Genomic DNA, 17,760 nt, shown 5'->3' with positions numbered 1-17,760 from the left:
CTGGTATCATAGGCGTTTCGGCAACTCAGCACGTCAATGACCTCAATCCTTTAGTTACCCAAATTTCAAACGCGAGCGGTAGAAGGCGCTAATGTCCATCAGCAGCATGACAACAGCCCAGACCCGAATGGGAAGAAGAAGATACATGCAAACGCCACGTTAGCAGCAATCAACGAGTCACATCAATTGATTATCAAATGGCAAGTGTCTTATCGATACGGTTTCGGAAGTTAGTGCCTGAGCAAGATGTGTCGGTGACATACTGACGACAACGCAACATAAACTTACTGTGGCCAACGGTTTCAGGACCGCTACCAACAGTGAAGAACATTTAGTGCTACACCTCGATTCAAACTTCCACCCGACATCGACTTTTGTGATCGCATACGTGTCTGAACAAGTAATCGGAGCGGACATTTTACGTCATTATCGGATTATGCCCAACAAGGTCAGCCATCGAATAGTACCAGTACCCACACATCCACACAACGGATAACCTCTGTCGTGAGTTCCGCTCTTGAGCAAAAACAGTTCGACATGCCCGTTACGTTCCACACGAAGATGTCCGGCGTCTCCATCGCGTCATCCGTGTCGGAGTATTGATTCGTTTCTGTACCCGCAACAACGCGAGGCGCACACGTGTGATTCACGCATGAAGATCCCCGGGGGCCTTAAAGCTTCATGGCGTCATCTGAGGAGTCATCTTTTCATAATGTACTCCTAAATTTTCAAGCATTCACTAAACTCTTCTGTACCGCCACGAAACGCTGACACAATGCTCAACGTCACATCCATTCGACACGAGCTAAACCCGTCTCATTTCCGCCTGTGGCGTCTCCATCCGGAGAAGCTACTTGTAGAACGAGTAGAGTTCGATCAGCAGCTGAAAGTGCGTATCGTGATCAGGTCGGATAGTCGACGGGCTTTCCCGATCAACGTGGTTCTTAAAAAGGATAATTCCTGGAGACAGATGGAGATTATAGAGTGCTTAACAGACGCACAATTCCAAACCGCTATCTCGTACCTAACGTAACTGATTTTAACAACACCATCAGTAACGCATAAATATTCAGTGTGATACATTGCACCAAAGCATATTCACAAATTCCCATAGCGCCAGCTGATATTAAGAAAACAGCAGTGACCCCACCATTCGGCTTGTACGAGTATCAGTTTATGCCATCTGATCTCAGGAAGCCGCACGTACTTGACGGTTCACGCACGAAGTGCTTAGATAATTACCGTTTGTTTTTTGTTATGTGGACGACATTCTCGTATTTTCGGATACAGTGCAACAGCAAAAGCACACCTACGGTAGCTTTTCAGCAGCCTTCAAGAATATGACATAATTCTTAATGTAGCACAGTGTGTATTAGGAAAACGTAAAGCTAAATTCCTGTTATACTTTATCTCCACAGCAGGAGTGCAGGATTGTCACCAGAGAGGCTCGAAGCAGAACGACAGAAGCCTCTTCCGAAACTTATAAGGCACTTGACAGATACTTAGGCACTCTGAACTATCATGTACGGCACCTGCTTCACCTAGCTGCTGTCCAAGAGCCGCTCACAGCGCAACTCACCGGCAAGAACCCTGCAGGGATTCGTAAGGCACCGTGGATTCCGAGTACCGAAACAACTCTCCAGGACCCCAGGAAATATCTAGCACAGGTACCAATGCTGCGAAATCTTCGACTGAACGCCGCCTTGGCACTTATGGCAGATGCAAGCCAAACAAACGACAAGTAGCTGCCACATGCCTTTTTTTTTTTTTTTTTTTTTTTTAAGAAACTGATTCGACAATAGCAAAAATGAAGTGTAATTGATAGCGAGTCGCTGTTTATTTAACAATTATACACTTCCGCTCATCCACTGTAGGGACTCATTTCGCAATTTTTACTGATCCCAAGTCGCTGGTAGCCATTTTTCAGCGCGACACTGATCCCAGCTCACCACGTCAGTTCAAACAGGTCGAGTGCATTGCATATATCTCAAGCGATGTGCATCACGTAGTTGGAAAAGACAACCTGGTTACAGATTGCCTCTACTCGTTGGACAGATACAGAGTTAAAACAACGCAGTCTCAAACAAGAGCGGCGAAGAGCGATGCAGCTCAGGTGTGTACCAGCCCAGGATGTGTCGGATGGTATTTCATGTGACGTAGCAAGAGGGAAGCAGCAACATTACATATCAGAGAGGTCGAGAAGTTTTGGACACGCTGAATTTAGTACACACAGGAGTCAGAGCGACAGCTAAGTTAAGTCTCCGCTAAGGTCGTGCGGTCGGGAGCGCAGAAAACAATCGCGCATGGGCACAAACATGCCTCACATGCCAGCGTAACAGGATCGGCAGCATATTTTCGTGCTTGTTGCACGCTTCCCGACGCACATACACTTGAACATTGTAGGGCCACTATCATACTATGCCAGACAACGTTATTTACTACGATCATGGATCATTTGACCAGGTGGGCAGAGGTCGCCGCGATACAAGATATACTCCCTGAATCGCACGTCTGGTTCCCCAGGCTTGGTGTACCGCGAGACATAACTACAGATCATGGGAAACAAATTGAAAGCTACATCTCCAATGAACTTCACCCACTGTGCGGTTGGAGCCACCTCCGCACTACAAGCAACCACCGAGTAAATAATGGAATAGTAAAGCGATTCCACCGCACACTCAAAACGGGCGCATTGTGCGGTTCAGCATCATGGTCAGAAGCAGACGCGGCTCGTAATTAAAGGCTCTGAGGCGGAGCCGCCCCAAAATATATGTTACAGTAAATTTCGCAAGAACATATTACATAATTTAAATTATCAGGACGAATTTCGCACATATCCCATTCCGATTAAAATAACGACGGTCAACGTTTTTGGAACTGTTTGTATCGATAGTTGTTTTCCGAACGGTTAGCAGTGTTTAGACTGCGCCTTGGAACTTCAGTAAGCTGCATGTAGTAGCGGTTTGGGGGCGTGGCTTCTACATAGTACTGGTCTTTATGGGCGACCCGAAGGCTCAGAGCTTGCAGCCTAAGGGAGTCATACCAACCACCACACGTTTTTCACGTTCCACTATCTATGTAATAAAGGAATGTAGAGTGCCCGAAACTTCGCTATCCACTCTCTGTCTCTGCACATCTCTACTACGCTTCGATGCGTCATTAATCGACTTTCAGTATTATTGTTTTGATAATGTTTTACATAGTTGTTTTGTTTCTACCATTGGGTATTTTATCCACATTTAGAATAAGTTTGCAAATATCCCGCCAGAGTGCACTAGACTACCGTAACATAACAGTACTGCCATCTAACGAGAGTTTCATAAGTAATTAGAGGACAAAGCGTACGCAACTTGTGCCGTTACTTTACTTTCTTTGCTTGCTGATGCTGACTGCTTTTGTTGATACCGTGTGATATTAGCAAGTTTCTTTTTCGGAGTGTATTTTGCAAGATTTTAGTGAGTTTTACTTGCTTGTGAATATCTGCGACATACCGCGAGTGTGAAACCAGCGCAATATGAATTCAGTGTGCAATTTAATAGGTAAAAACTTTGAACACAGCCATAGGATGCAAGTGAAAGAACTTGGTGCACCCAGACCCGATCTAACGATCAGTCAAGAACAGAAACAGTGCAAATCTAGGCAAGGATACAAACGCAGTTTTAATAGAGCAATATACGATGCAGCTGAGTGGTTGTGTGGTTGTGAAGTGAAAAATGCATTTTTCTGTTTCACCTGTCTTCTTACAAATAGTACTGATAGTGCCTGGACTGAAACTGGTATCACTGACTTAAAGAATTTTCACGCAAAGGTGAAAAAACATAATTCCAACGAAAAATATTTACTTTCGAGCTTTGGAGGTAAACTACAATAAACGCCTTAAATTTAGAACTGAAAACACCAAAAATATTAAGCAGCCGCAAAGTTAACATTCATCGCATTAAAGATCTCTCCGAAACGCGTCTTTTCATATGATTTGCTGCAAAGTGTCAGAAAATGTAATGATGACGTATAAAAACACCAACCAAAGATTTTAACTCGAAGTTAGCTTCTAATGATATTTAATACCTGATTATAGAAGACACAGTACGTAAAATTATGGGTAGAGTCTGATCTGCCCATCCCCCCCCCCCTCCCTGAATTCTTAGATGTTTGTCCGCCGCTCGTGGTCTCGCGGTAGCGTTCTCGCTTCCCGAGCACGGGGTCCCGGGTTCGATTCCCGGCGGGGTCAGGGATTTTCACCTGCCTCGAGATGACTGGGTGTTTGTGTTGTCCTCATCATTTCATCATCATCCAGGAAAGTGGCGAAATTGGAGTGTGTAAAAACTGGGACTTTGTACGGGCGTTGATAACCACGCAGTTGAGCGCCCCACAAACCAAACATCATCATCATCTTAGTTGTTTGTGTCAGACTAACCTGTAGCGTAACCAGAGGACTATATTGGCTTCGATTGATAAATGCCGCAGCCTTCCCCAGTATAGAAACCACGAGCCGCGCCTGGCCAGAAGCATTGCCACTTGTTCTACTAGGGTTGAGAAGATACTGAAGGAGGACATCCGGTGTTCACCGCACAAATGGTACACGGCTAACAGTTCTGGATCCATGCACCCGGCATGCACAGCAACTCAGTCTCAGATTGAGGCCCATTCAGTATACACTCCTGTCAGACACGGAGACTGGCAGGTGTTTGTGCATAGCATAAAACTTAGCACAAGCGACACACGTGTGGTTCGGATGATACCGTGCATCCTGCCACCGTTTCGCCATATTCAGGACCGTACAAAGTTATCACTCGTGCCAGTAGACGACACAAGCCTGCGTGTATCGAAGAGGGTACGTCGCCTCCGCGCACCACATCATCACTCTTCAATGTGGAGGCAGAGCCTATAGCACCGGTAGAAGACACCGGAGCGTCTTGGACCAGAAGCAATCTTCGGACTGCACCATCCGTTTTCTCGAGAATCGACTTGCGGATTAAGATTAAACCGGGAGCATCCGGTTGAAAAAGAGTTGGGGGGGGGGGGGGGGGGGGGGAGAGCTGATGAGGGACACCACAGTACACTTCGCTGCCGTAAGCGGACGAAATCATCGCAGACGATAATAATCATTTTTACCGCTGTCGTCATAGTTACTGTTGTTATTTATAGTAGTATAGTTTTCTGTGCCTTGCCTTTCTATGCTTGCATAATTCAAGTTCATTATCGAATACTGAACGATATTTATGGTCAAAGCGAGAATAACCTAGCGTTCCCATAGATTACGTAAATCTGCTGTTCCTATTTAGTGAACTCTGAAGTTAAATTATCAGCGCACTCGTAGTGTTTCTTATTTAACAGAGAGACGAGATTGTTCAAGAGGAGATGTTTAAAAACTTTGTGAGACTGTTTTATTACTCCTACCACGTCACCCACGGTGAAAATAAATGCAAAGTGATCGTTGGCTGAACATTACTGTAATCAAACATTTTGGAAACCTAACAATGGGTAGGAATATTCCGAATAGGTAAAGACATTGCGAATAATCAACAAAAAGTATTTCGAGTGATGCTCTAGAACATTACAATTAGTAATGTTGTTCCAAGCAATGGTTTAGTGTAGGGGGTAAACATTTAGTGGTGACGCAATTTTTATTTTTAATTCTTCATTAAAATGACTTTATTTATTATTTTCATTCAGTTAATTGCATTTACTTTATTTCTAATTCTTTGACTCATGACTTTAATCATCGTACTAACTTTTTTATTAGCCCCTTTCATATACTCGTAGATAGCTTGAAACAGTTGATTCCATCCCTCCCATTGTCAGTTACTGAATGTTTTCTCACCAGTAAATGATAGCGGACGAGTGCGTTTGCCAGTGTAATAAATCGGGTATAGTAGTTTACAAATAGCCTGCTGAGAAGGATAATACGGTTGTAGCCAATTAATTTATTTTTGAATTTAAAAAATTATTTAAACATTTATGTATCCTGTTTCTTAGGAACATGAAATGTGATTCTCCTGAAGTAAATAAAAAAAGTGCTTCATGCACTATTTCTGAGTGGTAATCCGACGTTTTGGTTTTTGAGTCATATATGAGAATTAAATCCTTAACGAAACCCAGGTCATTGTCTGCGTGCACAACAATTACACGCTGGTCGGGAATTTTCTCCGACTATACTTCTCGCACACTGTCTCTCTGCCAAAATTTATTTACTGTGTAATATGTGTGAATCAGTATTTCATCTAGGTGAACAACTGACAGCGTTGATACCGGTGCTTTATTCTTCCGTAAAAACTTTATGTAGTATGCCCTTTCTGCAACTACGTCCTCCCGTTCGTCCATAACAAGACGATTATTTTGGCTTCTTTTAAAACGAAATCCCATAGACAGAACAACTTTTCTAAAAGTTTCTCGCTTAGCCTTTAAGTCCAGTTTCGTGTGGCAAAAGCTGTGCGATTTTCTCGAAGTCGGTATTTTTTAAAATTGTTCGTAATAGCGTAGAAATTGCTACCTGGTAATACATTTATCCATATCGCCAATGAAATATTTATTGTGAGCAAGTTGCTCCTCCTCCTTTTCAGGAGAAATCTGAATCACATTCTACTCGGCTTCGTGCCCCTTCTTCCGTAATTTGCAAACCGCTATCTTGCTCAACTTTAAAATTTTGGCTGCACGTTCCATCGTCGCCACCGCCGGTACGATTAATTTCACATCTTCCTCACCGTCAACAAATTTAATCACATTAATCGAAAGCCATCGAGCCTGCCACTAGACATTTTCTGCACTTACCTTCCCTGCCTGCACTGCGGCGTAACAACGCGTACTACTTTAAACGGAGCGTTGCTGTAACCAGTCAAGTGACAAAGTTAGTTCCTGCTATACCTCTGACCCTTGAAGGCTAATACATATTATGTGATGTACCCAATCCGATAGCTCCATATGCAAGCATACCGCTACCGTGGTTCAGCGAGGCCCGGATAGAATCTGTGCAGTGGATTAACGTTGGCTAGCTTGCTGGTCAGCCTGGGTGAGGCTTTGGGAGATGGTTTCCTACGTCCGACTACGTGAATAATGTTCTGATATCCATGTCACATCTAAGTTATACGATTCACAAACGTTTTGAAAACGCTTTCTCACTTTCACGTGGGATAAGACTAGGTGCGTATAGATAGGATACACACTTTCTGTCCCGGCCAGGGTGAGGTGGTGGACGGGCGGCAGTAGGAAAGACATCCGACCATCCATTTCCAGTAACATCCCAAATCTAGAATATCATGCCAACGTCGTGAAACATGCGATTCAGCATGGAGAAAGGAGAAATACAAATTATGTGACGTGTTAAACACTACCCACATTGCTGTTAAATCATGCAGCGCTGTTTGCAAAGTACACCCCAAGATCAGTTTAAAAACGACGTCTCTTGTATTTGGCAGCAATATAGATACTCTAATGTAGCAAACACAGTCCTGAATTAATGAGCGGTTAATGATACAAAAACGATAATAGTGTCCATTGCTGTGGTAACTAAATTAATTCTGTAGGTAACTGAATAATAAATATTACCGTCCGCTACGAAACTGAAATGAGATACTACGCACGTTCTCTTTGTTACATGTAATTAAGTAATCAGTCGCTGCAGTCCTATTTTCACTGTTCTGAAATATATTGGCCACTACATATTTGAATCAATAGGCATTGCACTCTGATTCACATATATGCTACAATCTGGCTAACAACGACCATTTTTAAAATAAAATAGTGATAGTTTGCCAGTATGACTCGGCGGCATATGAACAGTCCATGCAAATTTTAGAACTGTCTGTCCATTTGTGCCGTGACGTTACACCTCGGTAATTCTGAAGTAACTATTGTGATAGCCTAGAGGCAATGGTCATATGAAACCATCAGGGAGTAAATTAATAACTCTGCAGCAATTGTGAGGCACTGCATAGAAATTCAGCAGCACGCTTTGCTTAGGGAACATATTATTATTTCGCGTTCTCTCTCTCTCTCTCTTTTTAAGTGTGCTGTAAGTTGCAAAGTTCTTCAATTTAACGCCACGCGGGGTAGCCGAGCGGTCTAGGGCGTCTTGTCATGGTTTGAGCGGCTCCTCCGCGTCGGAGGTTCGAGTCCTCCCTCGGGCATGGGTGTGTGTGTGTTGTCCTTAGTGTAAGTGAGTTTCAGTTAGATTAAGTAGTGTGTAAGCCTAGGGACCGATGACCTCAGCAGTTTGGTCCCATTGGAACTTACCAAAAATTTCCATTTTCTTCAATCTAGGCACTTTTCGTTTTTTTTGGGAAAGTATCAGCACCGTTTATACTGTAATCATTAGGAATAGAAAGACACTTGTCTTGCAGTATCTACAGACGGAGTGACAGTGTTGCTTAAGGATGACTTTTTCTAGACATTATTGTCAAGTTTCCTGTTCCTTGTTCCACATTCTGATAACAATTACTTTTCCTTTCATGTTAGTAGAGGTTGGAATCGAACTTCGGTTGCACACGTTCGCTGGTTTCATTTTCTTCACAGCTGTTTGAGCCAGGTTTTTGGTCGCTGCATATGGTTCGCTTGTACAACAGACTTCCATGATTTATAACTTATTGTTATTCGTAGCTCTCTGTAGATGTTCTCGTTCCGAAATCAGTGTTGTGTTGTTAATATTGCATTGTCCGCCTGCCTCGCCTCACGTGCAAGCGGGCCAGGATTTGATTCCCGGCCTGGTTAGGGATTTTATCCGTTCGGGGACTGGGTTTGTGTTGTCCTCATTATCATTTCATCCTCATCACCGGCACTCAAGTCGCCCGATGTGGCGTCGACTGAAATAAGATTTGCACTTGGCGGCCAAACTTCCCCGCATGGGGCCTCCCAGCTATCGATGTCATTCGCTCATTTCATTTTCAATTTCTCTTTTGTTTTCCTGTGTTTTGGGGATTGTACCAATGACAATACTCTTAAGAAAAACGTTTTCCACAATCATGATGATCAAAGGACGTGATTACTACTCTTTGATAACAGTGCTTTGCCGGCCGTTGTGGCCGAGCGGTTCTAGGCGCTTCAGTCTGGAACCGTGCGACCGCTACGGTCGCAGATTCGAATCCTGCCTCGGGCATGGATGTGTGTGATGTCCTTAGGTTAGTTAGGTTTAAGTAGTTCTAAGTTCTAGGGGACTGATGACCTCAGAAGTTAAGTCCCATAGTGCTCAGAACCGTTTGAACAGTGTAACCACTGGAGAGGTCCCAAAAAATGTGAATCACGGCTGGAGAACATGCTTAAACCAGAGATACGAAAGTAACTGTGGCATTATCGGTTTATGATGTTTAGTTTGCAGTAGGTTCATCTGATTATTATTAACAACAACCGTGTATCCGCTAAAGCTGTTTATAGGGATGGTAATAAAACTCTTTGGCTTATACTTTCGGTATTTTGGCCCTCGGCGGCCGCGTCTTTGAGACACAGATTGTATTCTGTATCGACCCATATCAAGGAGCACATAGCCGTGGAAATTATTTTTACTGTTGGTAGTACAACTGTAACTTGGCAATAACGCAAAATATATTGTCAACTCTGTGATCATCGCATTACTTCCTGGATGGCACAGAACTATCCTGCTAAATTCACTTGATATTTTGTTGTGACGTAAGGTAGATTACGGTTCAATGTCCCATCGACATCATTAGAGACTAAGCAAACGCTGGAATGTTTCAAGGATGGGGACAGAAATCGGCTGTGCCCTTTCAAAGGGACCACCCTGGCATCTGTCTTGAAAGAATTATGGAAATCACGGTAATCCTAAATCTGGATGGCCTTGATATAAATTTAAACCGTCGTCATCTAGAACGTGAATCTTGAGTGCCAAACGTTGTGGCAACTCGCTTATTATACTGTTATTTCCACTGAATAATCCGATTTTCAGTTTAGGGATGCCATCAGGTTATCAATTTATGGTTTTGAATCCACAAACGCCGTTCCACGCTGAAACTGCTACTAATCTCGTCTTTTGCATTCGGATATATGCATAGGTACTAGTAACTATTAAAGCACTTAGGGAGAGTCAGATGCCGCAACACTTCGCTAGTGCTGGGGAAAAGCAATCGCGCTGTAATGTAAACGCTGCACTGGTTCTCGGTTGCAGTCTAGGATCACCACCAAGTTGGATTAAAGTAAGACATCGAGGTAATTCAGAGGTGCGCTGACAGATTTTATATCAGTTGTTTTAATGAGGTTGTTGCGGAAACTGTGCGTGAGCTTAGATGGGAGTCATTGGAAGGAATAAGATATTTCCCGCAAAACGTTATTGAGGAAGTTCAGTGAACCATACGACGCGAGAGCGAGTATTGTACTTTTGGCAGCTTCCGTCCAGGATAATAACCACAGGAATAAAATAAGAAAGATTAGGGCTCGTATAGAAGCATATAGGGAATCATGTTTTCCCTTGCTCCATTTGTTTCAGGGGCAGGAAAATGAATGACTAAAACGCCGTACACAGCAGGCCAGCGGAAGCCAACTAACGACTGCCAACGGCTTCGGCAGAACGTTGATCGCCAATGCTCTGGCTTTTGGCCTCGCATCCTCACCAAACCAAAGGGTTGGGGCCAAGGGAAACGGCCATTTGGAATTGTAGTTGGCTCTGATGACTCGTCGAGGATGTTCCCATTTTGTTACTGGTATAAAGAAGCATTTTAACTGCAATTTCACCGGTCGGTATTGCGAGGACAGATGAGGATTTAGCAGTTATCACATTTGTGGCGTTTATTTTATAGTAAGTAGCTGTCTCTCTCCGTCCGAACAGGCCTTGGATGGCCCAACGGCACCGACAGGCCGCCGAGTCATCCTCAACCCACAGGCGTCACTGGATGCGGATATGGAGGGGCATGCGGTCAGCACAGTTTACGAGAACGGAGCCGCTACTTGTCAGTAAAGTAGCTCCTCAGTTTGCCTCACAAGGGCTGAGTGCACCCCGCTTGCCAACAGCGCTCGGCAGACCGGATGGCCACCCATCAAAGTGCTACCTCAGCCCGACAGCGCTTAACTTCGGTGATATGACAGGAACCGGTGTTACCACTGCGGCAAGGCCGTTGGCATTGTAAGTAACTGATTAACAGGAAAAGAAGAAGAAGAAACGGCGATGGTGGACGATATTTTTTTTAAAAAATAGTGAAAAGTGTAGAGGGACAAAATTAATGTCTGACAAAGACGAAATGTTCAAATGGTTCAAATGGCTCTGAGCACTATGGGACTTAACATCTGCGGTCATCAGTCCCCTAGAACTTAGAACTACTTAAACCTAACTAACCTAAGGACGGCACACACATCCATGCCCGAGGCAGGATTCGAACCTGCGACCGTAGCAGCAGCGCGGTTCCGGACTGAGCGCCTGAACCGCTAGACCACCGCGGCCGCCGACGAAATGTAATATGGGCTATTTCATAATTTTTCCGAATGAAAGAAACAGATGTCAGTACAGGCTTCATTTTCTTTTTCACACCGTGAACATTACTTTCTAACAGCTCGCTCATTTCCCACCAACCGTCTAACCTATTCAGTTTGTTTTTATAGTAGCAGTTCATAGAATCCCATAAACATTCACATTGATGATAAAAATCTATCAGCTAAATGTTGAATCCACATTCCACTCCAACAGATCAATATTTTTAAACACAGTAAATACAGACACACACCCGTTCAAATGTTCAAATGTGTGTGAAATCCTATGGGACTTACCTGCTAAGGTCATCAGTCCCTAAGCTTACACACTACTTAACCTAAATTATCCTAAGGGAAACATACACAGCCATGCCCGAGGGAGGACTCGAACCTCCGCCGGGACCATCCGCACAGTCCATGACTGCAGCGCCCTAGACCGCTCGGCTAATCCCACGCGGCCACATCCGTTCAACAGACACAGCAAATAGGTACTGAACTACGATCATGCGATCCGACGTCCATACTAGGAGAAGGGACCCAAGGCCAACCCACTGCCAACGCTTTGATGAAGAGCTGGCAGTCAGAACCACAACCAAGGCCGAGAGCTCCGTTGATTCCGATTTGCTACCCACACGCACTAAGCAGATCTCGGCCAACAAAGTGGTTGGTTGTCGTTCGTTGGCCTGTGTTGGCCCAGAGTGTACGCGCTTTAACAGTGGCACAGGATACGTCCCATCATTTGGTAGGCTGTGGCCGGGGCGTATGTAAGTGGATGTAGAACACCCCAGGGAAGGCAGCGGTCGCCACATAACACACCTGTTCGTCGGTGAGGCCGCGCCAGTTGGCCAGGGTGCCATCCAGGTCTGCGTCAGGCTCGTCGCTGTCTTCCCAGGCGTTGTGAACAGGGGCGTCAGACAGGCTGTTGTTGTAGACGTCGCTGACGGACAGCAGCGTCCAGCCGCACACCAGCGCCGCCACCACAAGCAGCGACCACACCGCGCGGCTCCTCCGCATCCTGCACAACAACACCATTTATCATTGGGCAGTTACAAACCGGCTGACACAGACTTCGATATTGCCATGTACGCTGAAGCGACGAAAGTCATCGGATAACGACATGCACGTACACAGATGGAGGTAATATCGCATATACAAGGTATAAACGGGCAGTGCATTGGGGGAGCTGTCATTTGTACTCAGGTGTGTCATGTGAAACGGTTTCTGGCGTAATTATAGCCGCACGACGGGACTTCGAACGCAGAATGATAGTTGGATCAAGACGCAAGCGACATTCCGTTTCGGAAATCGTTAGAGAATTCAATATTCTGCGATTCACAGTATTAAGAGTGTGCTGAGAATACCAAACTTCAGGCATTACCTCTGACCGCGGACAACGCAGTGGCCGACGGCCAACTCGTGACGGCCGAGAGCAACAACGATTGCGTAGGGGTGTCAGTGTTAACAGACATACAACGAGCGGTTCTAGACGCTACAGTCTGGAAGCGCGAGACCGCTACGGTCGCAGGTTCGAATCCTGCCTCGGGCACGGATGTGTGTGATGTCCTTAGGTTAGTTAGGTTTAAGTAGTTCTAAGTTCAAGGGACTGATGACCTCAGAAGTTAAGTCCCATATTGCTCAGAGCCATTTGAACTGCGGGAAATAGCGGGAGAAATCAATGTGGGGCGTACGACGAATGTATCCGTTGTGACCCTGTGAAGAAATTTGGCTTTGGTGGCCTGTGGCAGCGGTCGACCGACGTGAGTGCCTTTCCGAACAGCTCGACATCCCCTGCAGTTGCCTCTCCTGGGCTCGTGACCATATCGGTTGGATTCTAGACGACTGGAAAGCTGGTGGCCTGGTCAAATGAGTCCTGATTTCAGTTGGTACGAGCTGATGGTATGGTCCGAGGGTGGCGCAAGCTCCACAAAGCAATGGACCCAAGTTGTCAACAAGGTACTGTGCTCGCCGGTGGTGGCTGCGCAATGGTGTGGACAGTGTTTACATGGAATGGACTGGGTCCTCTGGTCCAAGTGAACCGATCATTAGGTGGAAACGGCTATGTTCGGCTACTTGGAGACCATTTGCAGCCATTCATGGACCTCATTTTCCCATGACAACGCGCCATGTCACCGAGTTACAGCTGTTCGCGATTGTTTTGAAGAAAATTCTAGACATGTGACTTTTCTTGCTTTCCCGACGGATGCGTTGCAAATACACTTCTCGGGTTTTCCGACGAATCTCATTGTGTAAATCGCACAATATTTCATCGATGCAACTGCTCTACATCATCAGGTGATGGCAGTTGTACGGCGGACAATCTTGTCAACAGGGATGCAGGTTTTCACCTAAGCGCCGCCTAGAATCCACCACCGACTGTCATTAAATCAAAACAGGGAAAACTAGAAATTCCGATTCATCATGCGACGCAGCTCACTGCTGAGATTTAATTCAGCTTTTAACCACAGGAGCGACCGGCAGCACAGTCATTGCCCACAGGGCACACGTGGAAGGCCTTTCTGCTGCTTCGAGCAGGGGACACTAGGAGCGCCGGTTTCCTCCAACTACGAGGGTCTTACCGCGCACGCGTATTTCCTGCTCCCGACCTGATAAATTCCTACGTCGCCGCGCGATTATCATCTCAGTCACGCCTTGCATCAGTGACAGCAGCAACTGCCACCACCTGATGATGTCGACCAGTTGCATCGATGAAATACAGTGAGGTTTACACAATACGACCCGACGGCAAACTCGAGAAGTGTATTTACAAATTCTGGACAGTTCGAGAGAATGATTTGGTCACCGAGATCGCCCGATATGAATTCCATCGAACATTTATGGGACATAATCGAGAGGTCAGTTCGTGCGCAAAATCCTGCACCGGCAACACTTTCGCAATTATAGACAGCAATATTTCGGCGGGGTCTTCCAACGACTTGTTGATTCCATACCATGGCGATTAGCTGCACTACACAGGACAAAAAGAGGTCAGAAACCATTTTAGGAGGTATTACATGACTTTTGTCACCTCAGTGTATTAGTGCCACCAGTATCAGACACATTAACGTTGTTGCTATATGCCCATTGTTTATTTTCATTTTCTCCACTACCCCCCCTCCCCACCCCCCCTCCACCCCCCCAAAAAAAGGAAGTGGTCTTTGTCCAGGTAATAGTAGCACAGCAGACACTAAAGGAAAGCAGAATCAGACAGTTTGCTAACGGTACTGAGCGCAGAAGCTATTACTTTTAGAGTACACAAACGTTATTGCGAAGGTTATAGATTAAAATAGCAAATAGAAACATATGAAGAACGTTATGTTTTCTGAAATAAAAGAAATATATTAAGGTACAATATAAATGTATTATAAACTCTTTTCCTATCTTCTTTGTCCGGAAGTGAAATAAGATGTTAACAGACTTTTTGGAAGTGTGATTCAATAGAAGAATGCTGAAGATCAAATTGGTTTGCGCGTATGTAGGATAATTCATGAAGCGACACTTAACGAAATCGGGGAGAGAAGAAATTTATCGCACAGCTTGACTTAAAAAAGACATACTTTGATAGGATACATCATGAGGTATCAAGGAACAATTACGACGGAGTGCTGAAAAGTAATACCTCCGACTTTTTTAGGTGAAAGCTCTTAAAGCTTTTTAATTAAATCAAACGTTATTAACATTCTACATCTTTACATTCCATGTCTACATACTTATTTCACAACGTAGTCACCCTGGTGACGAGCCACATTTTTCCCAACGAGAGACCAATTTATTGGTCCCGTCACTGTAAAATGTCTGATTTTGCTGACAGAGCCACAACCTGACCTCTGCTCGCACCGCTTCATAACTATGAAAGTGAAGTTTTCGAAGGCGTTCTTTAAGCTCTGGAAACGGATGAAAATGGGATGGAACCAAGTCGAGACTGTATGGAAGATGAATCATGAGATTGAACTCAACGATCGAATCGATTACAGCACTCTGTTTCTCACGCTCCGACATAGTTACGTTATACACCGTCATGTTACACATCACAATTCGGAGCTATCTTGCGGCAGAGACTTGTAAATATATAGACGTGAAGAATAAAGATGAAGAATGTTAATAACGTTTGTTTTTATTTAAGAAGGTTTATGAATTTTCACATTAAAAAATTCGGATGCGTTACTTGTCAGCACGGCCTCGTAATTCGGTAATGGCGAGAAGAGTGTGAGGATATAAACTGCAGAGAGACACCAAGGTTATACCACAGTATTTTTTTCTACCACCTGATCTCTGTGATCAAGCCCTGGGGACGGCGAGTTGACGAACGACTACCATATCATCTTTTCTATGGCGTCATTTGGAGGTAGTACGGAGGGGCATGGGGTCAGCACACCACTGTGCCTGCCGTTCTCGCGTTTCCGAACCTAAGATCCATTACTCATCATTCCAGTAGCTTCTCAGTTGTCCTCACAAGGTTGTGGGCCAGTTGTTCCACTCCTCCTAACAACGAAATACCTTGTTGGATATACCGAAAACAGAATCCGGCTCCTTCAAAAGAAAAATATGACTCAAATGGCTCTAAGCACTATGGGACTTAACATCTGAGGTTATCAGTCCCATAGACTTAGAACTACTTAAACCTAACGAACCTAAGGACACCACACACATCCATGCCCAAGGCAGGATTCGAACCTGCGACCGTAGCAGCAGTGCGGTTCCGGACTGAAGCGCCTAGAACCGCTCGGCCACAGCGGCCATCCCGGCTCCTTCAATGGAAGTCGGACATGCTAACTGCTGAGCTATGGAGACTGACCTCGAATGCAGCGCCCAAGTTCAAATCGCTGTGGGGTGCCGTATTATACAGACATGCAAAGTCTTGCATAAGTTAGACTAGCGTGGGGCGCTGCATGAAACCAGTCTTCAACAACAACAACAATGTTGACAAACATTCTTTTTTTCACCATAAGAAAAGCTCTTCGAAAAAGGCGAACGCAGTAACACCTTCAAGAAGTAGAATCTGTCAAACATAGGAACCTACCTGAAGCCATTCATGGTCAATGCGTCAGCTACGCATATACTGACTGAGACAAAGCATGTGTTGGTAGGACACATCCAGATGTATGAAGCCTTACGCCTCCACATCCTCACATCCTCTCTCAAAAATTTTGACTGTCTCCCTCCGCAGATCATGAATCCGCACGGACATTTACCCATCCTACCAACTATAAATCCACCCCACCCATTTTAACTCTTCCATTTCTCCATTCTTTCCCGATTATTTCTCCCCCTTCAAATTATGACCTTATCGATACCTCTAACAAATCCTCCATTCTCTTCTCCCAACATCTGTTCCTACTCCATTGATACTACGCATCTGTCCTCCATCTTTACAACCCCACACTCCTACGCTGGTCAATGCCCTACCTTCTCTCCTTCAACAACAGACGATCTTTCCCAGAGTAGGTCCTCTCAGTTTCAATGGCAGTGAAGTTCTTCTTTTAAAGATCAGTATTGTAAACCGAGTTTTAAATTTTTTAAAAGTGTCCTTGTGCTTTTTGCTCTACTTTTTCGTCATTTCTGTTTAAAATTAAAACCGAAGATATCTCTGAGTCTAATACATAAAAACGTCCTTTAATTTCATCTTCAAAAATTTCAATTCACCTGTGAATATCTCATCTTTATATTAGTGTTTTATATAGTCTAGTTAGCTTAACATGTCACTTGGCTGACAAGTAGGTTGAATTTACCGTTGACTGTCTACAGTGCTGCCCATATGGGCCGGGAGGGGGAGACGGGAGAGGAAGGATAAAATAAGGAAGAAAAGAGTACAGCTGTATAATAGATTTGCTCTGAACATTTAAATTTAAATGCCAATTTAAAATTAGACTATGTCATTCTGTTCAGAGGTTTAAAACTTTAATAGTAAGTGAAACTATTTCATAAATAACTCAAAATCGTCAGATGGAACCAAATGTACCGTGACTATTATTAGGGACTTCGCATTAATTCTACTTCTGCAGTGCAATCTTTAAAATGCTAATCATTGCAAAATACGGGGATGTATTTTTATTACTTCTTAATATAAATAGCAACTCAGGCCTAACCTCGGTTCTCTAAGTGGTTCCTGGTTCCTGAATATCTATAAATTCTAAAGTAAAGTTTTTACTCATCCCCCTAACCAAGAGGTTCGATGTGCTGTCATTTACTGAAACTGGAACTTTACCAATTGGAAACCTGCCTTGTCTTGTGTCCAGAAAAAGCAAATGCAAAAGATTAGGTGCATATTAATCGTTGGCGAATAAAGGTACCCCTCAGCAAAATGGCAGCAAGGGACAGATAGGAACACCATGTGTACTTAATGTGGACGCCTGGTGGCCT

The 17,760-nt window shown here is 44.5% G+C and overlaps 1 protein-coding gene across 2 annotated transcripts in view; it reads right to left on the bottom strand.

Annotated features, from left to right (window-relative positions):
• LOC124776803 (alpha-(1,3)-fucosyltransferase 7-like) overlaps positions 1-17,760 on the bottom strand; it is a 329,588-nt gene that overhangs the window by 89,763 nt on the left and 222,065 nt on the right. For both annotated transcript variants that reach the window (XM_047251953.1, XM_047251952.1), the window contains exon 2: positions 12,220-12,418. In XM_047251953.1, coding sequence (XP_047107909.1) covers positions 12,220-12,417 — 198 coding nt within the window. In that variant the 5' untranslated portion in view covers position 12,418. The remainder of the gene's footprint in view (positions 1-12,219; positions 12,419-17,760) is intronic.

Source organism: Schistocerca piceifrons, chromosome 2 (genome assembly GCF_021461385.2).
Source record: "Schistocerca piceifrons isolate TAMUIC-IGC-003096 chromosome 2, iqSchPice1.1, whole genome shotgun sequence".
NCBI lineage: Eukaryota > Metazoa > Arthropoda > Insecta > Orthoptera > Acrididae > Schistocerca > Schistocerca piceifrons.
This window is presented reverse-complemented; position numbering and strand designations above follow the sequence as displayed.